This window comes from Numida meleagris, chromosome 11, assembly GCF_002078875.1.
Source record: "Numida meleagris isolate 19003 breed g44 Domestic line chromosome 11, NumMel1.0, whole genome shotgun sequence".
Classification (NCBI taxonomy): Eukaryota; Metazoa; Chordata; class Aves; order Galliformes; family Numididae; genus Numida; species Numida meleagris.
This window is the reverse complement of record NC_034419.1, coordinates 5,905,557-5,928,776: the sequence shown is the minus strand read 5'-3', so window position 1 is coordinate 5,928,776 and position 23,220 is coordinate 5,905,557. Positions and strand designations below refer to the sequence as shown.

The window sequence follows — 23,220 nt, the reverse complement described above, 5'->3', positions numbered from 1 at the left end:
GTCCCACAGCCCACCGCCGCCATACCCCGCTCTCCCGCCCGCGGCGCATGCGCGCGGCCCGGTCCCGCCTTCCCCACGCCGGGCGGCGGCGGAGCGGCGGCGGAGCGGCGGTGCAGGTGGGTGCGGCGGCCCCGGCCCTGCACGCGGGCGCTCAGTGGGCGGTGGCTGACACCACGCCCCGGCCGGAGGCGGCCGCGCCCGGGGCAGCCCAGGCCGCTGGGGCAGCGTGGGGCGGGGCGGGGCGGAGCGGGACATCTGTTGGGTAATGGAGCCCAAAAGGGCGCGCGCAGAAGTGACGCCGGCGTTTGCAATGACGTATTGCTCGAAAACATCCGTCCCTCCGTACTTCTCATGGGCGGTTTGTGTAAAACACACGCAGAGCCACATGTGCGAGGAAACAAAGGCAAAGCGAGCGGTGGAGGCGGTCGCTGTAAGAACAGCGCTCCCCGAGCTATAATTAGCGGTGTAATCCTCTAATGAGGTGAGGGCTCGAGTGGCACCAGGAGCTGACCCTGCCGGCGTGCCTGCTGAGGTTCCCGTCAGAAGCACTGCAAGCGGGGTTTGTAGCAGAGCCATGGGCAGGCAGGGCCATCTGACGAATAGCACGGGAAGATGCGGCACGAGCTTGCTTTGCAGGTGCCCCTGCCCCTCCTCGGGCACGGTGCTGGGCATCGGCTGCTGCTGCTCTGCCATGCAAGGTTCACGCTGCTGATGGTGGAAACGGTGCCCAAACTATGTAGCGGCCTGTTGGCTGCGGTTATCTGTCGTAAGAATTTCTAAGCGATTCTGCTCCTGGTTTTGGCTAGCTCACTGTTGTTGTACATGACGTAAAATCATACCTGCTCCTTCAGTTTCTCTCCGCTGGAGTGTTTCCCGGCCTGGATCTGATGACAAGTGCCAGCACATCCCTCACAGGCGGCTGCGTCCCGCCTGCTCCTGCTCCTGGTTTACTAAATTCCTCTGCTTCCTCACTCGTGCAGTCCCCACGTTGCAGAGCTCGACCACGTTGTTCCTCGATGCATGAGGATACGGGCTTTGCCGCTGCGTTCTACGGCCAGAAAGATGAGCTGTCTCACAAAGTAGAGCTGAAGTGGGTTGCTGTGGCCCAGTGGCCCCTCTCCTCTCCCTTTTCAATCTATTTCCTTGAAGTTGCAGTTTTTCTTTAATTTCAAAGCCCGTGGCTGAACAAGAGCTTGTGTTTCCCTGGGCTGGCAGTCACCTGTTGCACTGTAAGCACGCTGAATGATCTGTAAGTAATGCATGATGCATTTTGTCAGTTTCAGAACTCTCTCTTGAATTGAAATCTTCAATTCTGCCTTTTCCTAGCATTTCACCACATTTCCATTGTATCCCGTATTGTCATTTTTAACCAACAGTGGAACAAAAGAGGAGAGGAACAAATGTAGGAAGTACCAGTGATGAACGAGGCCTGGGCTCCTAGGTGGGCTGTGGTTCTGGGATCTCATTAAGCATCTACATGTGTATTTGTCTCACAAGAGTAACACTGCTGGTGTAGTCGAGGTGCTTTTCTGATTCATTTGCAGTGTGATGCTGCATTATGTTTAAGGGACAGAAAAAACATCCCTAAAAGCAAAGCTTATAAAATTCTTTAATAAAATTTCATACCGTTTTTGAATAACACAAAACTAAAGCATTCCCGGCAGTGTTTTAATGCAAGCTGAAAATGAAGCAACATTAATTGATTTTTATTACCCAAACTGTAAGAAGAGCAAAAAACAAAAGATGAAGCTGGAAATGTTCCAAGCCAGCCAGGAATCTAAATGCATTGTTTGCGCTAAGTCCAAACCAACCTTAAAGAAAGTTAGGCTTCAGTCAACCTGAAGGTTTTAGGATCATTTGGTGCTCTTATTGTGTCTATGTAGCATCGAAAACACTGCGGTCTAAATGAGGGGGTCAAACCTTTCAGCTGCATTTGGTTCACTGTGAGACAGTGTGCCTCACTGCCTGTCTCATGCAATGCATTTCTGCCTAAGGACACGGGACATTGCCTTTGCTGAGCGTGCTGCAGAGCTGCTGGGAGGCAGCCCGTGTGATGCTGGAGGAGTGAGCTGCCCGAGGCACGGTGACCCTGCCCTACTTACCTGAAAAGCTTGTTAATGTCTTTCAATGGCGGTCATAGTTCAATAGAATTTTCTAGAGGACACGGGATTCTTCATTTTGTTTAAAGAGGAAAATGCCAAACCTAGCGAGAAAGATTATGAGTTTAGTCACCAGCTTCCCACCTACTCCGAGCACTCTCTCTTTGAAAATGGCAGATTATTTCAGCCTAATGGCTGACTCCCCCAAAAAGTCATCCTCACCAGTGAGCCTCCTCTTGACAACATTGCGATGACAGAGCCTGTTGGAACAAACATGTTTGGCACCCATTCCTGGAACTAGCTCAGCTTTTCACATCGCTGGGGAAAATTAGTTGTTCAGCTGAATGAGCTGCCATTCCTTCTGAAGAGTGCAAGTGCAGGGATGAGAGGCAGCGAACCACTACTGTCTACAAATGCGGCACAGCAGCAGGCTGCTGCGCCAAGCGTTGAAACCATCCAAGAACAAACCCTCCTGCGGAATCAAATGGGTGAATGCTGCTTTTGTATAATCAGTGTGAACATTTAGAACTTTCCAAAAAAGGCTACGCTTCTAGTAAGGATTCCATCTAGTTAATGTTTCTTAATTACCCAAAGCGTCTTTCTGTTCTTTCATCCACTAAAAAATCTGCCCATTGCCTCCTGCCAAATGTTTTACCACATTCTAGTGCAGGTTCCTACCAAAGGCATTATATTTGCAGGAGCTCAGTGCTGTGTTCTGCTGGGCCTCTGAGGCTTTGGTTACTGCCCAGGGTCAGCCAGATACCAGACTCTTTAAGCCCCATTTTGAGTTAAGACTCTTGCACAGATGGCCTGATATCTGTGTGTATGTATGATGTCAACTATTTACTAAAATGATCAGCTGCAGTTGAGTTCCTGCCCATGATTTCTTTTTTCTCCCTGCAACATCAGTACAAAAAAGTGTGATGTTAAGGACTACTTATTCTTTCAAGAAGGTACATTGTTCTTCCTTCTTTTATTAGCATACAGCAATAACGGGGACAACTCACTGCGTCATTATTTCTGAAAATTATCAGAATGGTTTGGTCCTGTTCTGCGTGCTCCATCTCCCTCCTGACAGCATCTCCTGTTCATCTGAGACAACACGTTTGTAATTAACACGTACGCTGGCATCAGCCTCCAGTTGTCTCCTGTAGCGTGCTTAAATAAAAAACACATCCCCATCCACAGAAGCTTCCTCTCATTACTTTTTTTTTTTCCCTCTAAGTGATTGGGAGGTATTTTTAATGATGAGCAGTGAGCAAGCAATTAATGCTAGGTTGTGTTTTGTTTTCTTCTTTCTTTTTAATAAGACACACAGGGAAGCTGTGGAAATAGATGGAATCTGTTTTCTTGTCAGATAATACTGTAGTTGGTTTAGTGAAATAGATCACCAAACCTTATTTTACCTAGCTTGTTTTATTACTTTAGTCTAGCTTGTATTAGTTAAATCAAGTTTTTGTTTTTTTTAGTAGATCACATGTTTTACATTCAGAATAACTTATTTTTGTTATGCTTTTGGGATGTTAATGCAGTTAATCTACACTCAGTATATATCCTTTAATGACAGTCTTTGCTATACTGGATGAAAAATAAGAGGTTTTGTTCAGGGTATAACCGCAGATAGGAACAACGAGACATGAATCTGATTTTCTTCTCATGGTGTTTTAAAATTAATGTGTCAGTTGAACTTCAATTGATGTAGGTGCGTTCCTGGAATGATCTTTGTAACTGTGCTTGGTGAGCTGGTGCATGCAGACCCACACTGCTGTGCTGATAGGAAGAGGAGGTGGATGGAAGGGATGGAGCAGAGCGGTGTGCAGGGTTCTGTTCTTCGAAGAGCTTGGCGTGGCCTCTTTGCCTCAATCCCTCTGGAATCTAGGCGGACACAGAAAGCAGTTAATGAGATGATTATCTGCATAGCCCGCAAGGCATTCCTCATACAGTCTTAAGTTAAGAAAAGATAGTTATTGGCTCCTCCCAGATTACCATCGTGAATCCAATTAACTACAGGAAACACTGCAGCAACATAATTCAGCATCTCCTCTGTAAACGGGATTTCCCTACAACATATTTCTTGGGGGTGGCACTGCGGCGATGAAGGGATCAGCATTCACTCACTCTTTTTGCAGGGTAACAGGTAAGGTGTTGCACTGAAATTTCTGCAATTCTGCATTAAAGCTCACTTGAGTTTACTATTGATTGCTTGAGGTGTGACCCCTTTACCTTGCAGAGTTCAGTTTTAAATCTTTCCCACTTCTGAATTCTTTCAGTAGCACTCAGCAGCACTGATGATGTTTCATTCTTTTGTACGTAGTCTTACAGCTCTACTCATCTTAGTAAATATGATATTCATCATCAAGAGTATTGGAGTCACTCGTGTTGTTTGTAGAACAGTTCCTTTATGCTCCTCAATAGTAATTACTGGTTGCCAGCCTGTGCAAGTTAGGTTACGATAACTTCGGTGAACTGTTGCATTAGCACCGAGAGCTGACGTGACTTAATGAGATGAATTGAGTCAGTTGGTAGACCTGTCCTTCATTTTCAGTTGCTATTCATGTCAAAAAATCTATTAATAGCAAATAGTGAATCACCAGAGCGGCACCTACATAATTTTCTAATGAATTGTATTCTTTTGTCTCTTTTGTATGTGAAAGCAGTTATAGTCCTTTGTAAATATCATTCATCATGATTAAGTGACATTCACCTTAAAGAAATGCTGAATATTTTTTCCTAAAGGTTAAAAAACCGCCCACTTGTGGAACTAATAGATCAGTTCTGGTTGTGTGAGATCCCAGCAGTTCCACAACAGCTGCAATACTGTCCTGCTGTGTGCATCACGTACCTCTGAACTGTATGAAGATGTGTTCAAATTAATACCTTCCCTTCCCTCTGTCCTACAGCCGTGTGTTTGTTTGCCTTTTCCAATGGCTCATGTTAGCTCCTAGGCAGTGCTTTTGTTTCACTATTCATAATAAGCAAGCTTAAGGAAAATGTTACGCGCTATTTTTCCAAAACTTTAGAAATAATTGTTTTTTTTTATTTCCGGCATTGTTTAAATTAGATGGCGTGTTGTAAATTAATTAGAAAAAATAGATAGTGTGTTCTACTTTCAAATACAATTTCATTTACCAGTGCTTCCCATAGAAGTAACTAACTACATCTCAGCATATTCAGACTTTTCTGTCAAAACCTTTATTGATCTGCCTATCTTGAAGCATCGAATTTAAAACCTGATTTTAGTGACCAAGTTGTAATTTCAATAGCTCTTAGCCTTGTCATTAATTATAAACAGTCCTTACGTGATCCTATTTTTGCTGTCTTGTTAACTGAGTTATCTTTAGTTTCCAAACATCTTAATTAGTGCAGTTCTCAGAACTTTGCGTTTGGGCAATGAAACTTTATCCCGTATAATCTCATATTTAGGCAGATATCCTCTTGACTTCTGTGGGACTGCTCCCAGAAGCAAAGTCATTCAAGAAGATAAGTACTTGCAGAACCAGGCCATGGAGTAAACGTTACCTGAAGGCTTAGGTGCTAACCTAGCGTGGCCCCTACCTGCAGCTGCAGTTGAGTGTGTTCCTTTAACAGGTTGCCCATTGGCTCGTTCCTTACCTGTGAATGCTGCAGGGGAGAGAACAACTCACTTTAAAAGCAAGAAAATAGTACAAGTAACCTCTGCATTTTATGTGGCAGGAACAAGCATGAGCGTTTGCCTCTCTTGTATGAATACAGTGTATTTACAATGGAAAGATTATCCAAGATTTTTCATGCTAATACCTGAAACTGTTCTTTTCAATATGTGGTCTGCTGTCATATTCTAGGTTACCAAATCCATACAAATCTGGAGAAATGGGTCCTCACTGTTAGCAAACAGCTCCACAGAAGCGTGGGGAGGATTAGTCTTTGTGCTGGCAGCTGCACTGCCACCACTGGAATCATTCCAGTTTGGAACGCAAACTCTTCTGTTTTGAAAGCATGTTCTGAAGACAGTAACTGCATCTGTTAAACAACCATATTAATTGCTAAGGTGTAGTGGGAATCTTAGCGCTTTTGGGCTTGTTTTCTGGCTGCTAAAACATCAGACGTTATTCCCTTCTCTCATTCCATTTTGAAGCAAAAATTCAGCCCAGCAACTGGAAAACACTGATTTCCAGATCCTGCAATCATAGGAAATACTCCTCCTTTGTGCAGGGCAGAGTGACACCACAGCCAGCTTTGGGCCGTGGAGTAACTGCTGTCATCTTTCTTTCCTCCTTTCCAGGCAGCTGCCCAGCAGTCAGTTGCAGGCCCCCATCTCTCACTTGTCCTACTTGCTGCGTGGCTTTTGGCTGCTTAACCTGTATCTTCACAAAGGGTTCTTTTATTCCAGAGGCTGCATCACCCTTTAGAAACAAAGTGGGAGCACAGACAGATTTCACCTAAGGAAGCACAGTGTGCCTGTGCTATTTCCTCTGACAGAAATCCCCCTCTGATTGTATGACACAGCAAGTTGGATGTGACAGCTGTCATCTGTTACCAAATGCAACAAGTGAATCGGCAGTGCTACCAACAGACAACAAAATCTGAGACATCCTTTCAGCTAGGAGCTGGTTTGCACAGAAGTGGGGAAAAAGCCTCCAAGATACACAGAGACACGTCAAAGCAAGTACAAAATGCACACGTCGGAGGGGCCTGCTGGAATATCCCCCTAGTGCTTGGTGTCTGGCTCCAACAGACGCCAGTTTCCCTGGGCAGTGTGGTTCTGCCATTCGCTTCCGTCAGCCAGCACCACAGGTGTTATTTTCACTCCAATTCGGTTTCATTACCTGTGTTGTTTATGCAAGCTTAACGACATTGCTTCCCATGATAAAGAGATGGAACATCAATCACCTAAGACGCTGTTCCATTTCTTAAGTTGTGATACCAGGATTAAAAGAGCAGCCTCTTTGCTGTCATGGCAATAGAAATGCATGTCACAAAGCGGATCTGATTAAGGCGGTGTCATGACTGCCGCGAGGCACGTGACTCAGCTCCCTCGGAGAGCTCCTAAGGAGCATGACCTGGAATAACATCCGAGGCTTGATTTTCTCTAGCATCCAGCAGGTGCTAACGTGGTGAACAAAATGCTGAAGAGTACCTTTTTAAAACTAGGAATATGTAGGACATCGGAAAACCAGGAGTTGTTCCTTTTACCCAAGCACTGTTCTAGCTCTCAGCCCTCTTTTTGTCAGTGCAGGAATGTCACGCACCTCTGCAGTGACACCAGCACCAAATCGGTACCTCCTGCCTCCAAACACAGCCTTTCACCGTGGTTCTCAGAGCTGTGTGACTGGTGCTGGTCCTGCTGCCCGTGTGATCAGACCGAACTTACTCCAATGCTTGTAATGCCACCTGGAGAAGCTATCAAGACTTTTTGAGAGAAGTTTCTGAGAAATAGAAACAGACTCTTTTTTTTTTTTTTTTTTTGACGATTCAGCTGTATTGACCCTGAAAGGAATTTCTGGGGATAAAACAGGAATTTCTTGAGCTGCCTGTGAAGGCCATCCCTTACTGATTTCAAAACCCACTGGAATAAAACCACAGAGGTATTAGAGCTTCTCAGAATGCAAGTATGTGCATGTATTCCTGCCTGTTTATTATGGGATGGACTTGTAAAAGCGCAGTCAGATGGTCAAGCAGCCAAGTAGAAAATGTTTATTCTCCATTAAGACTCATCTTAAAGAACATTCTTCATAATATACATATTTGCATGAGGAATGTATTGCTTAGTATCGCCGAACTTTCAGAAGGCCCCTTGGCTTTCACAGACAAATGCAGTTCTCATCTCTTTGAGGCCACTGATGCAGTGAATATTAACAGGTTATCCGTGTGCACGTGGAGACTGTTCCCACCTTCAAGCATCTGTGAGGGACGGGGCTGCACTAAGTGACACTGATGTGGAATAAAGTCCATACACACTGTTTATAGAAGCATAGTTTCAATTTATTCAAGTGTGTGGTAGATAATATAATATCTATAAATGAAATTTCATGTGAATTGGTTTAATTATTTACCTAAAGCAATTACTCAGAATTATTGTTAAAAAGATACACAATGAGCAGCAAGCAGTTAATACTTCAACATGGCACTGGACTGCTTTCCATGTAATAATTCTCATTATTATTTTAGTAAATCTGTCTCTTAGAACACTGTGACACCGAATCTTAGTATTGTTTTTGCAAAATTTGGGACAGAAGGTTTATTTGGAAGAGTTTCAACAGTTACAGCACAGACATGCTTTTTTTAATACTATATTTGCAACTATTTTACTATTGCGATAAGAGGCGTAAGGATGAGATACGAGAAGTAAGGATGTGCACTCAGGATCCATGTAGTTCTTTTACTTAAACATCAGTGGCTGATAATAAGTTCACTTTGACATCCTTCCTTTCGTTTTCTGTTTGCCAGACACAATCTCTTCAGCTTGCTTTGTATTACAGGAAAACATGTTTTCTGCTTAGATAGAGTCTTGTGTTCTGTTTTCTTATTAAAGGAGAATCTTCATATATGTGATTTCAAACTTGCCAGCTTGCTAAAAACAGAGTGGAGGGAAGAAAGCAGAGAAGGCACGCATGTTATGCACAGTCTGTGCATAACAGACTGTTAGTTGATACTATCATCAACTAAAATGATGAATGGTATGAATGCAATAGTGCTGCCATTCTGATAGCACTGGTTTCACTGGCACTGCCCCTTGGAAGGTTCCAGTTCAGGATTTATAGCTGCATGTTCACTTTTAAGAATTGGAGAAAATTGAGATGGCTTTAAAGGCTTCCAGTTGAGTGACTCCTGTGCATGTAAAACATGCTGTAAGGTTCATCATCAGCCAGACTCAAGCTGGAAATACACAAGTGATTTCTAATCACTAGGACAGATAGCAGAACTGGTGAATTTTAAGATTGCACACCAAAAAGAAAGTAACGGTCTACAGCTGAATGCCCAGATCTTAAACGTTGGATGACTTTATAACCAGGTGCCAGGTACTGAGCTTTAATTCAGCTTTATTTTGAATTTTCGAGCTTGTAGGTTGACAACAAACATATTATTGTTTCCACAGGTACTGCAATGGCTGCAGGAGTTTTGCTGCAAAATGAACTACCATACTCTTCGTTGCTAGAGAGCAGTGTGTATCTGGCGAATATGAGTTCAGGTAATAATTTTCTCAGCTATGCTATTCATATAAACAGCTTAAATAAATTCTGAACAAAAAGCAATTTTCCATAGGGGAAAAATGTACATTATTCCCAAATTATAAGCATAAAATGCCTGTAACAAAAACAAACTGCATGACTTCTCATCACCATGATGTGTTAAGATGTTGAACTTTTCTGTAACTTTCAAATTGTCAGGTCCCTTAGGTAAAGAAATGATGTCATTTCCACATTCAGAAATGGCCTAGCTCTCTGAAGGTACAAACAAACCTTCAACAAAAACACCTCTCCAAGAAAAGACTGGGAGTTTTTGGGTGAGCACTTGCAAATTATGCTAGATTCAGTGGAAAAATAACGGTGTGCAGCACTTCCACTTGCTCATCTCTGGCTCCACTATCACTTGATATATACAGAAGAAAAAATTCTGGGAAGAGTAAGAATTAAATATAAGAAAGCAATATAATTAACTCGAAAGCATCTTTTTTTGTTTGCTGGATATGGGCAGCCCTTGAAGAGCCTTCTTCCTCTTCCTTTCTCTTCAACCTAACACCCCAAATAAAAGCATATTTAAGTATTTCCTCATCTCTTTATTTCAGCTTTGTTAGGATAGTCAGATCTTTGAGACAACAGCTAACAGCTTTAACATTCTCCTTTCCACATCACCACAGATCTTTCATGCCTGGTTTCTACAGAAATCCTTACTGTGTCTTAAGAGCTGGGCTGCAGTGTTCAAAATTCAGTCACTCTGTTCCTGTTCAGTACCTGGAAGAAACAGCAGATTTTTGCCTCGTGATTTTGTATCAAAAGAGAGCTTTCTCATACACAATTCCTCCTTAAGGATTACTGTTTCCATAACGCAAAAGGAAAGATCAGACTGAATGAAGTATATATCCTTAGGAAAAGGCAGTGGGATTTTGTTCATTGACCAAAGCTATGGTGAGTTTTCCTCATCTCCATGCTCTCTCCCCTTTGACACCCAGACAATTGGATGACATTTAAAAAAAGAAAACATTTCTGAAATCCATTCTCCACATAAGTTGCTTGAGAATGTAGTGCTTTTGAGAACGCAGTAATCTTTCTGGCCAGCTCATTCTCTTTCTTAGCACACTGGCAGCAAAGTGGGAGGCAATTTGCCACCTAATATCTACCTTCAAAAGCCTAAAGCACTCAACTGATGCATCTTCTCCTCCCCATAATCTGCTTTATCTCACTCTGTAGGGCTGACAGCTTTGCTTAATAAAAGAGCTGTGCCCTGAAAAAAAATAAGCCTTTTGTTTTGAGTAACAAATTGTGTTTGTTAGAAGATATGAATGGTCCAGAGCGAACAGTCTACAATTCATCGTGTACTGAGCCATTTCAGTAGGAGCACACTAATCCCAATTATTACAGAGCTAATGATGCATTTTGCAGCAGCTCAGCGGAGGGAGAGAGGTGGTTGTGGAATGTAAAACCAGGAGGTGGGGGTGTATAATGTACTTTAGAGATTTCTCGGGAAGCAGAGCCTCCAACTACATTTTGATTGTTCTCCTGAATATACTATTTTGCGTCTTAGTGAGTTCTGAATGTATGTTATTTATGACTAACTAAAATACTCACATTGTTTATGGAAAATTTTTTGGTTGTTCCCAGTCCATTTTCAAAATCATCTACTTGAAATGCAACTATTTTCATCAGCAGCAGAACAGTTTGTCCCAAACAGAATCAATTCATATAGAATGTCGCTGCCACAGGGCTGGCTGGCAGCAGAGCCCTCATTGTTTGTCACTATGGAGACAGCTCAGCCCATGCTGACTAGCTGCTCCAGCAGACAGAGGGATGCGCATCTCGCTGCAACTTCAGCGCTGAGCAACTTGGATCTCAGATCAGTGCACGCTCGGCAGCCGCGCTAGGCTGTCGCTGGGGCTGGTCGTCATGCAGGGCTCACCCCGACGCCGCTCAGCAGTGAGTATTTTTAGCAACTTTTTCCAGGGTCGGAGGCATTCTTCCTCCGATCCCCTTCTTCGCATAATCCAGAGGCGCCGGAGCTCAGTTGTAGAGGTTCTGTCATCGTCGACGCACCGGGTGATGGTGGCCATCTCGTCGCTGAGCCCCGAGGAGCTGGACGCAACTTTTCCTGAGAAAAAAAGTAATGTAGTTCTCATTATGGCTGCTGGCAGTTCTGTTGTTGTGCTGACGTTGTTAATAAATTCATATACTTCTGTTCTGCTGACCATATTTTAAATGTACGTGCATAAAATACGGATTTTATTTCTTTGCTGTACTTTGTATTTTGTTTGTGGATTCCTTACTTGAGGATTAACGCATGCGTTTCACTCCAACATAGAACAGAAGCACACCTTCCCACACCTGCCACAGGAACGTGGCTCCTTCTGATTTCAGGTGGAAGGTGACCGTGTCGTTTGTTCCCCCGCACGGGGTATTGCACACCGACAGCTTCATCAGAAAAGGAACAAATCTGCGGTGATAAACACCAACTTTAGGAATGCAAGCAAATTTTTTTTTCCTCAGGATCCTTAGAGTCTGCTTTGCAAAATGAGTTGTAAACACGCACTGTATGTTTATACTCTTGGTAACTTTATCACTGAAGGTTGAACAGATACTTGTAGGGTGGAGATGAATTCGTGAGGCTCCTTACTAAATGGGTTTTTGCCTCTGTTACAGGAAGTTCAAGGCGGCCGACAGCGAAATACACGAAAGTGGGAGAGCGCCTTCGCCACGTCATCCCTGGTCACATGCAGTGCTCGATGGCATGCGGTGGTCGTGCGTGCAAGTACGAGAATCCGGCTCGATGGAGTGAGCAGGAGCAAGCTATTAAAGGGCTCTACTCTTCTTGGTAGTATGCAGCATTTACTGTCACTAAATGTAACTGGAGCCTTTATATTTATTGAAAGAGAGAAGTCAAATTAAGCTGACATGAATTCTAATGAAAGTATCCTGGGTTACAGACAGTTCTCACTAAGATTTAATGTGCAAAGGAGTTAAAATGTGTTTGTAATAGAATTTCAAGTACAGTAAAAACATTTGTTGGAGATGAAATATGTTTGAAAAAGCATATTAATATACAGTAAGATCGACATGAAGCACACCTTTGAATTCTTACAGTGAATGCTACTGAGAAGCATAAAAGCCTTAAAGGGCCAGAGAGGGAGCAGTTCAGATTTCTATTCAGAGGAATTTTTTACTATGTTAATTGGACTGGCATTCAAGCAATTCCAGTAATGGTCTTTTGATATGTAATATCTGTATCCACTTAACAGGATTCACCACTAACACTAGGTGATAAGGGTTTTTGAAAAAGAATTTCTAGTACATCCGCAACGTGTCTGTCTTACACAGCAGCCTTATCTTGGCAAATGAATTCCCAGGAAATTATTAACATAATTATTCTCCTTATTAGGGTGGGGATGGGTTGATGGTTGGACTCGATGATCTCAGAGGTCTTTTCCAACCTTAATGACTCTATGAAAAAAAAAATAGCAAATATTGTTATTTTTTAATTTCTCAGGATAACAGATAACATATTGGCTATGGCTCGACCCTCAACAGAATTAATTGAGAAGTACAACATTATTGAACAGTTTGAAAGGTAAGCAAATTTGCTCATGATTTATTGTATGTATTACTAATACAATTCCCAGTCTGTTTTCTCTTTCAACGTATATTTGGATTGCTGGGAAAGGTCCTTATTCTCCACTAGGAATAAACACGTATTTCATCTCTTCCTTCCTTAGATGTGGCATAAAAACCATCATTAACCTGCAGCGTCCTGGGGAGCACGCGAGCTGCGGGAGTCCGCTGGAGCAAGAGAGCGGCTTCACCTACCTTCCCGAGGCGTTCATGGAGGCGGGCAGTACGCTGCTGGGCCGCATTCATTATTCATTCCAGCTCCAGATATTCTGACTTGAATTGTCACGTCTTACCTAGCTAGATAAGACACGTTGCACAAATTAGGGTGTAAACATAAGACCTGGCAAATATAATCAATGGTGAATAACGCGGTATCCACGACTGTCTGTATCTGGTGTTTAAAAGAAAGAAGGGGCAACAGCTGGTTAATTTTTTCTTTTTCTTCTCAGTTCCCCAATGCTTAATACATTAATGGTGTTTCAAATTCTGCTACATTTCAGTAGAAGACATTTGGAATGACAGTATTTTTTGCATTTTCATGCGATGACATGAGTAAAAGTGCCTCTGTATAAGAAAAAGCTTTTGACTTAAGTAGTGCCTTAATTTCTGAAAGGGCAAAATGATGCTTTACTTCTATACAGCTCAGTAATTTTTGTATGAATCATTCAGCTTTGTTAAATCTTTTGCATTCCAGCTGAAATCAAGTTTGACAATCCTCTGCTAGCTTCATGCATTTATCAAATTGCAATAGCAAGAGTACTCTGAAACAGGAAAATAATCTCTTGTAAACAGTATGTAGTCAGAGTCCCCCAAGATTCTTTATACAATTTTCTTACTATCATTTATTATTAGTCATCTCTGCATATAGTACCAAAAACTTCACTTTCAGTAAAGCAAATAACTCTCTCTCTTTTTATTTTAGTTTATTTTTATAATTTTGGATGGAAGGATTATGGAGTGGCATCTCTTACTACTATCCTTGATATGGTAAAAGTCATGGCTTTTGCGCTGCAGGAAGGGAGAGTGGCTGTTCACTGCCATGCAGGACTTGGACGGACAGGTATGTGTGCTCTACTGCAAGATAACAGAACTACCTTTCTGAAGATGCAAAACATTCTGTTCATAAATTACTAATATATTTCAGTGCAGTAATTCCCTGCTGCATTCAATGGGACAGCTTCCTTTTGGTTGGAAAAGAAAATCCCCTAAAGTGGCATTTACTCCTCGTCTTTCAAGACCCATCTGCCTCAGTCCTTCCTGTAGAAGCCTCCACTGCTCTCACTCCAAGTGCAGTGAGAATAGATTCACTGTCTTGTGGTCCAACAAAAGCAACTAAACCCACAGTGTCACATAACAGAGGGCAAGATACAAGCTTTGTGCCCTCTATTGATTCATTTTCATCCCACTGTTCTCCTGAATAATTGTTTCAGCTTGAAAATACTTGAACTAATGCTTATGTTTCTATGTTCCAGGTGTTCTAGTAGCTTGCTACTTAGTTTTTGCAACAAGAATGACTGCTGATCAAGCGATTCTTTTTGTCAGAGCAAAAAGGCCTAATTCTATTCAGACTAGAGGGCAGTTACTGTGCATCAGAGAATTCACTCAGTTTTTGATTCCTCTCAGAAATGTATTTGCTTGCTGTGAGCCCAAGGCGCACACAGTGACGCTGTCCCAGTACCTGACCCGCCAGAGACACCTGCTCCACGGTTACGAGAGCAGGCACCTCAAACACGTGCCAAAACTCATTCACCTAGTGTGCAAGCTGCTGCTAGACTTGGCTGAAAACAGACAAGTGATAGAGGCAGAACTCTTAAACATAGCCGATCTCTCAGCCGAAATTGAAAAGACTGTCTCTCAGCTGGTGTCGACACAGCTGGACGGAGACCTCGCCAGGCAGGACAGTGACACGTCCGACTCCTCGCACACCCACTCGGCTGCTTGTGACACCCAGGATTCTCTTTTCTCCCTTGCACATGAATGTGATCCTCTTTGGAAAAGGAGGAATGTCGAATGCCTTCAGCCTCTCTCTCATGTGAGGAGGCGTCTAAGCTACAGTGACTCCGATTTAAGGAGAACTGAGTTTCTCTTAGAGCAAGGAGAAACGGCGTGGACGGTACCTGCTCAGATATTACTGTGCAACAAACTCAAGCAGAACAGTGGCGAGGAGAGTTCTGCCACAGAGGAACAAAAGCCACAGCTTGATTTAGACAAAGAAGAATTAGTGCGTAATACGTGTACAATTTGGAGTCAAACAAAGTTTAGTTTCGATGGACAAAAAGATGGATCTTCACTTTATCAGAGAAGGAACTCTACCAAAGAAGTACAACGCAGCAGAACTTTTTCTTCAGGTCTAGCATCCCTACCCTATACAAGGGAACCTGGAACACCAAGGCATAACTTTACCACTGAGATTGGTCACAGAAAAGAACGTGAGACTCGTACATACAGCAGAAGAGTCTACGTCTCTGAGGACTCTGATTCTTCTTCTTCTTCTAAAGTGAACTTTTCCATTGGATGTGAAAGCCAAGGTAGCAAAGATCCATCAGAGGCAATTCCACATATTGTTCTGCAGTCAGAATTAAGTTTGGAAGCTCGAAGAATTTTGGCAGCAAAAGCGCTTGCAAATATAAATGAATTTCTGGAAGAGGATGAAGTGAAGCAGAAGGTAGAGATGTGGCAGGTAATTTTTAATTTCATTCACTGTTACGTATTCTGAATATTTCACCTCGGTTAATTCTTAGAATGGCACAAATGGCACCGTGTGCTTTGAAATGGCACAGTGTGCTTTGAAATGGCACACTGGGACGCAGATTTATGCTCTGGTTAAGAAAGCAATTGTATTTGTCAGTTAGGAGTCAATTCTTTCAATAGTATGTGAAATGAACCTACACATTTCAGTACCTAGCAGGAGGTTAGAACATTTTTTCTGGTTGTGTTCATCCGTTTTACTAACTAATGAAAACTGATGCTGTTATCTGTGGCTTAACTGAGCTCCTGATAGCGTAGAAGTACTACAGATTTTACGTTAGAGCTATGTTGTCTTTAATCAGTGCTTTCTCAGAACTAATCAGAGGATTCTGCCTGTAATTTAGTAGAAACTGAACTGCTTATTCTCAAAACCAAATCCTCCTAGCAGGAAGTAGGAATCCAGTGCCGTGTTACATATTCTGAGAGACAACAGGGAGATTCTGAGCCGCACGATTTACGTCATCCTTCTGTTTTAAAGAATCATTTGTATTACTGCTGATTAATGTTGATGTCTTGGAAAAAAAATATTCTTCTCTTTGTAACCATTAAGTCTTCTTTTCATGTTGGAATGTAAGCAGCCAAGTACTGCTACAATTGAAGGGAATTTCAGCAAAAGTAAATAGATGATGCATTTGTAGTTTCTTTTTCCTTTCCTCTCCTCTCCTTTTTTTTTTTTTTTTTTAAAGAAAGAACTGAATTCTCGAGATGGAGCTTGGGATAAAATCTCCACCGAGAGAGATCCTTTCATCCTCTGTAGCTTGATGTGGTCCTGGATAGAGCAACTGAAAGAGCCTATTATATCCAAAGATGATATTGACATGTTGGCAAAAAATTGCACAGAATCACAAGATGCACTTAACTTACTGAGAAAGGTAGATGTTTTATATGTCAATGCATTTTTTTTTAACTCTGAGCATATTTTGTTAAACTATTCATTTGTGGCCTTTAAACATGGAAATTACACATTCAAAGAGCACCTTCAATCTTTTTTAAAAATGGAAATGGGAATTATTTTGGTATTCAGTGAGTTTAATCAATATTGTAGTGGTGAATATTATAAGAAATATCAGTTATCTTTGAACCTTATTTAGTAGAAGCTCATCTTATTTGCCTGCAAATTCTGCAGTTGGAGATCCAAGGGAAAGACAAGAATCTTCTGCCCTGTGATTTGATATATGGCTTTTGTTAATATAAAATCTGCCAGCTGTGCTAAATATTTGCTGTGCAAACATCTTAATCCATCAGTTTTGGAAGATCTGGGAAAGGGAAGAGGAAAAATTTGCCAATTCAGAGATTCAGAAGCCAGGTCAGGTTCCTTTATGTATGTCAGAACTGTATGTTCTGAAATTCCTATGAAAACAGGTATGCAACTACTTAACTGTGCTCCAGAATATCTGTAAAAATGATAGGGCCCCTTTTAACAGTCTCCAGATATCCAAAATACAGCTTCTAATCAATAGGTGCTTGTCATCTGTTACAAATGGATAGGAGAGAAATCACGTAGCAACTGATTTGGCAGAGGCCTCTGGATAACTTCTAGCCCAGCCCTCTGCTCAAAGCAGGCTCACCTAGAGCAGGCTGCTCAGGACCACGTTCAGTTTTGTTGTATCTCCCACTGCGGAGACTCTGCATCCTCCCTGGGTAGCATGCACCAGTGTTTGACCACCCTGACCATAAAAGCAGTTCTCACATTTAAATGGAATTCCTTGCTATTTCTTGTGCCTGCTGCCTTAATGAGTGTGCTCACTGCTGGCTTATGTTCAACCCTGCATCCACTGGGACCCCTGCATTCTTTTCTACTCATCTTCTTTACAGTCAGTCAGCCCCCAGTAAACATTGGTGCATATTTATCTTCTCTTCCCAGAAATCCCTGCAGTTTTAATCTAATTTTCTCTAAGTGACCTACCAGCACGGAGCCCTGCCTTGCTTGGAAGGGGATGGGAACTAGCACCTGTAAGGGCACTTCTGTTCTCTTTATACATCGTTACACTGCCCAGGTGCCTTTCTTCAGGCTTCCTTTAACAGTGAAGGAGACTTGATAGGGCAGGAAGAGATGCAGATCATGCTACATTAGTTGGGAAAGGAACCCTAAACATAAGTTGCATTTGGAGCTGTCTCTTTTTCTGTGCCACCTCATGTGAACGTTGCTGTTTGTGTGGGGAACCTTGGGTTATCAAGTCTGCAGAAGAGTGCCTGACCTCCTAGAAATTTCCAGAGCAGTTTGAGATGCACAAGAGAGGATTTTCTTCCACTGTGACTGTAACAATTACATAGAAGCTCTTTAGGCTTGTGCAAATTCCCTCCTCACCTCCTACACCTGAAGGTTTCAATACAGGAAGGCACAGTCTGATATTTAAACAGCAAGAAACAAAAATTGAAAGTTAAATGATTTTCTTGCAAAGATTTCTTCTAATGAGCTGCTGTTCCTTTTACCCACCAGGAACAGTGTCAGACTATCCTTTGTATTTTACACTGTGTGGTGAACTTGCAAACGCTACCAGCTGATGTGGAGGAGGCCTTACTTGTTCGTGCTATTAAAGCTTTCACTAAGGCAAGTAACTGTTTGTCCAAGACATCGTATTTGTTTGTTTAAATCATGAGTCAGCAGAGCAGTAGAAAGGACAGCAGTCCCTTCACACTTGGTGTACTCGTGCTGTCTCTTTCAGAGGTTACGGTTACCATCCTACATAAAGGAAGGGAATATTCTCCACAAAATCCCATTCTGTCACTAGAGCCATAATCCTTTCATCTCATTTTTCTGCCTCTGGATCAATTCCAATACATGGACTTCCTCACATTAGGAAAAATATGACTTTTAAGTGATGAGAATAAGAAGGCACTGGGAGTAGCTTACCAAAGGCTTTAATAATGGTCTGTATTACTTGGACTCTTTCCACCAGAATAAATTGCTTTCTAAAATTACATTGCAGTTCAGCAGGTGAAAGTATTTAAAAAGAAAGTTCATCATTTTGCTTCCTCATCTCTTGTAAATCTACAGACATACCACCTATTAAAATAATCATAACATTTCTTTAGTTTGTTTTAATGTTGAGGCAAAAAAAACCCAAAAAAACTATTTACCATTAAGTGTTCCATAATGAAAGTACTCCATGGTTTTGGTTGTTTTTTTTTTTTCTTTCCAATAATCCTGAACATTAATTTATGCTTTTTCAGTGTTGGTCATCTCTGCATTTAGCCCTATGACATCTATTTAACAACTGAATTTCAATTCCTTCTTTTTATTAGACAAGCTTCGATTCTGAAGATGGCCCGTATGTTTACAACACCCTGAAAAAAGTATTTAAGCAAACACTGGAGGAGAAAAGAAAAAAGCTGAAGGAAGGAACAGAGAATCCCTCTTGATTTCTGCACAACGATGCTGAAGAATTAGATAGCTCCACCAAATTATTTTGCATTTTCCAGCTACTGTATTTTGTGCTATTCTGCATGATTTACCTAACATTAGGTGACAGCCGTTATTAACAAAACATTTTATTTTTTTAGAGGGAGTTTTGTTGTGAACTGTTCTATCTACATGGTTCTAAGGAGCAGCTCCTGTTTGACTGTACTGTAGCTTTTTGGTTTCTAGTCCTGTTTTATTTTATGAAATGTTCACTTGTTTTCAGGTGTATTTATTATTTAGAAACCTCTGTAATTGGTAAGCTATGCTATGGACAAGTTACACAGTTGCCATAAGTTCAGTGCCATGGTACAAAAGGTTCGAATGGACTGAGTTAAGGTTTATGTATTCAGTATGTTTACATTCAAGTTACTTGATTTTTCTTTGCAGAAAATAAATACTGACTGAAATCTCTAAACTCTTGGAGAGAATTTAAAATAAGATTAATAGTTAACAGATCTGGAGGTCTACTCTTAACAGCAGATGAAATAATTGTCACCAATGCATTCCTCAAAGGCATTGCAGTAGGGAAATACATGACATACTTTAAGTTACAAAGGTCTTAATTTAGAAATTTTTGTCAAAAAAGGCTTCTAATTTTTTTCCTTAATGGAAAATAGGTTGTCTTCTTTAATGCTTTGAATAAGTAATTTATTAAACTTTCATAGATCTTAAGTGAAAAAATATTTATCAGATTTTAATAAGAATACAATTCTGGCCGTACCTAAATTCAGCAAAAACTTATTTATGTAAGTGTCATAAAACAACACTCAAAAATAATCAGTGAAAATCTTATTATCCCCAATGCACTTTATAAAGCTGTTTTCATCTAGTAAGACAGAAAACAACTGGGATATGATCATAACTGCAGTTTTTGATTACAGCCTTAGGACTCAGGAAGGATTATCAGGTTGCAGGATTAACACTTCGTTCACTTCGATATATAAGTAGCTAGACAAGAATTTGTCATTTTTCAAAATATTTTTATTTGGCACTGCACAATACTAATATTTAGAGTTAAAAGTAGACCAGTTTAATATATGTATAAGTTATACACACTTCAACTTTTAGATGATTATGTGTCAAACTCAGAGCCAAACATGTTCTCTGGTAGAGCCATCCTGAAGTTAGCACAATTGAAGGTAAAACACTACATATGAAATCACATGCCTGAAAGCAGCTTTGTAGAAGGAGCGGGACATTGAATGCAGCTTAGCTTTAGCCAGCACAACTTAGCAGGCAGACTTGGGAATACTAAGATACATTTGCAGGTGTCATAGTTTCCCAAGGAATTACTTCCGCTTACAAAAGCTGAACAGTTCCAAATAGGCAACGCCAATTCCTGGCATGATTCACATGGAGTGTAGAGACCAGTTAAGTATTGTTTAAACTGGGATAATTAACAAGGACTGCATGTCATTAAACCTAACTAGAATAATCAGTCTCAAGTTAATGGCAGGTGTTTGTACTTGAAAAATTACCTGCAGGCTGTCCATGCAGATGGGTACTGTAGAACTGGGTGCTTTTTTACTTATTAATTTTTTTTGTTTCAGTGACAAATGTGGTTGTAATTACCACCAAACCAACCGCACCTGATTGACTCCATCATGGGGAAAAGGAGCCAAGAATAGCCCATCTAAATGCCATCAAACCCACAAACTTCAGCAGCATCCTATTAAGTCATTTCTTACCTGAGTGCTGTATTTATTTTCTACATCGTTTCCTTGTGCACTTAACCTGACTCAGATTTGTGTGACAGCCTTGCAGCTGAGGGCTCTGCGTGGGCAGATTTCTCTTCATGCTTACCAGGAGCACTGCCTGGTCATGCTGACAATACGTGACCTAAACCCACTGCAGCAAAATAGTCATGAGCTAGTGGCAGGATGGGACATGAGGACCCTATTTCCTGACCAGAACGTTACCTCAGTACCAGCAGCAGCTATGAAGTACCCCTCTGCAATAGCTACTGCAAGAGACCGCATAAAACAATCTCTATCTGAGCCTTACTGAGTCTTGTCAGAAGTGCAGAATCCACAAACCTCAACAAAAGCCATACTGGAGAAACCCCTCCACTGGTGCAGTGCTGCCTATCTCCATAACCCTAGGACTCTTCTTTATCTTCTCCCGCTTCAAGTCCACCAGCCAGCTCTCTCCTACCTTGTAGCAAGTTATGGTGACTAAAAACATCTTGCCAGAGGAGTCCTGAATAGAAAAACATGCAAATTGCCCTCTGTGGTCTTCTCACTCCTCTGTCCATTACAAACTCTCGAGAAAATAGTTTGGACTGTAGCAACTGCAGCTTCCTCTGACACTATGCAATGACAAATACACTTTCTGCAGTGTCTGCTCTTGTGTTCTGTCATCTCATATACCAGTGCACCAGGCAAAGCTGCTAGGCATCTAAATCTGGTGTGTTATTTTCCTGAAGCTATAAGAGATTCATATACTGCAGCAGCGGCCCAAACAGCAAATACACCTTCCGCAACCTGGGATAGAAAAGCTGTATTTTGATGCCCTAACCAGAACTAGATTGGTTCTAAAGTGGGTTTCCATGTAATCAAAGAGTGGTGAAAATTTTGGGGGGATGGGGGAGGCGGAGGGAGGGAGGAAGCAGAGGAAGGAGCTTTTACATACAGGTCAGCCATCGTCTGCAGCTATGAGTCTGTCTACTCACGCACCACCATGGAAAAACAACTTCACACAGGCTCACTGAGCCTTTTGTTGTTCCAGCTTTCACCTCGTGGCTATCTGCAGGGAAGTAGGCACCTTTTCTTCCCCTTCTCTGAGCTCAGGGCTTCTGGATCTCCAAAAGCTAGGAAAGCCTTGTGAGGCGCTGCTGAAAAGCAATGCTGTGCAGGTTGTGCACAGACTCCCAGTAGTCTGGGATGGAGAAAGGAGAGGTAAAGGACATAAGAGTCTGAAGCCCAGATGAGGGACTGAAAGAACCAGGACAGGCTCCCACAGCCTCTCCAGGGTGTTTTGTGCTTTTGAGCAGAAACGCACATTGATGTCTCAAAGCACCAGATGAAGAGGATGGCCTTGAAAACGCTGATACGTGATCATGGCATACACAGCATTGTTCTTACCTGCTGGTTTCCATACAGAGATGTAACTCATGTATTTTGGATAAGATAGAAATACAGCGCAGGAACAATGAGTTGAGATTTTCCTGTGGCTCTTGGATCAAAATCTACTTATTCTAGGTCTGGGTCTGTCAGCATGTCAATTGTGCACAGCTGTTAATAAAGAATTCTCCTATATTATTCTATGTATTTTGAAGTGTAAGTAATTCACACACATACCTAGCTACTTTATAAAGCATTTTGAGAAGGGAAAGTGATCTTAATTCGCTGATCACCAGTGCCTTCAGGGTGCAATATTTGCTTCATTCTTTTGCTTTAGGGTTGCTAGAAGATCAATAAAAGCCCATCAAGAAAGAATGAATTGAGATTTATTGCTATTCCAACTTTTCACTCTCCTGCAGCAGAACGCAGAGCAGAAAAAAAGCAATGGACAATGACAGACAGCAGCTCCCTCAGAAACACAATGCATGGCACAGTTTTACTGAACAAATAAGTAACAGAGGTTAAAATGAAGAATTCCCTTTGTTTCAGTGACACCATGTAAGAGGTACAGTGGCACTCCCTGTCTACTTTGCACATCTATTTTCCAGAACGGACTGTGCAGTCAATTTGTTTTGGAGCCATGACATATGATAGAGTAGCAGATTAATAAATATTTGATAGGACATGTTTTGATCAGTGTCACCTAGCTTTTTGACATGTTATCGCATTTACTCTAAAGAATAAATAAGCTGAGGCCAGTTAGCATAAAATGCCTGCACAACCACCACAGCAAATCACAGCCAGAATGAGGAGGGAGCCTAGGTCCTGTCCCCGTGGCCTAAGCAGCCAGAATTCTTCCTTGAATCGTGGTTGCATTGTAGCCCCACTTGACACCAAGGAAAGGGCTCTACTGACAGAAAACAAACTTACTTTATGTCAAGATACTAATTTAGAGCATGGAAAATTTAAAGAAAATATCCTACACTTAAAGCAAAAAAAAAAAAAAAGCATTCAGTGTTGGCACTATCACTGAGTGCAGTAAGTGTTGAAAATAACACTGTACTTCCCACACAAGGTTTCCACACACTCCCACTGATACTTCCCCTCACATT

The 23,220-nt window shown here is 41.7% G+C and overlaps 1 protein-coding gene and 1 long non-coding RNA gene across 8 annotated transcripts; one reads left to right on the top strand and one right to left on the bottom strand.

Annotated features, from left to right (window-relative positions):
* PTPDC1 (protein tyrosine phosphatase domain containing 1) lies at positions 48–22,311 on the top strand. 7 transcript variants are annotated; one of them, XM_021409656.1, is made up of 10 exons: positions 48–116; positions 9,175–9,267; positions 11,930–12,038; positions 12,774–12,854; positions 13,000–13,118; positions 13,818–13,955; positions 14,368–15,575; positions 16,330–16,515; positions 18,084–18,194; positions 18,890–22,311. In XM_021409656.1, the coding sequence occupies exons 2-10, from the start codon at positions 9,183–9,185 to the stop codon at positions 19,004–19,006; spliced, it is 2,154 nt and encodes a 717-aa protein (XP_021265331.1). In that variant the 5' UTR covers positions 48–116; positions 9,175–9,182; the 3' UTR covers positions 19,007–22,311. The 7 variants fall into 7 exon arrangements, with proteins under 7 accessions (XP_021265331.1, XP_021265328.1, XP_021265329.1 ...); XM_021409653.1 differs by having other exon boundaries at positions 52–116; positions 11,930–12,101; XM_021409654.1 differs by lacking the exon at positions 48–116 and adding an exon at positions 258–481 and having other exon boundaries at positions 11,930–12,101.
* On the bottom strand, positions 7,634–10,975 carry LOC110404885. Its single transcript, XR_002442539.1, has 3 exons — positions 10,865–10,975; positions 9,971–10,030; positions 7,634–8,649 (listed from the first exon to the last, which is right to left on the bottom strand). It is a non-coding gene; the product is annotated as an uncharacterized LOC110404885 (long non-coding RNA).

Coding starts and splice junctions, on each gene's coding strand:
- PTPDC1 (XM_021409650.1), top strand. CDS start 11,180: ATGCAGGGCTCACCCCGACGCCGCTCAGCAGTGAGTATTTTTAGCAAC. Junction 11,394..11,929: donor AACTTTTCCTGAGAAAAAAA/GTAATGTAGTTC, acceptor CCTCTGTTACAG/GAAGTTCAAGGCGGCCGACA. Junction 15,576..16,329: donor AGAAGGTAGAGATGTGGCAG/GTAATTTTTAAT, acceptor TTTTTTTTAAAG/AAAGAACTGAATTCTCGAGA.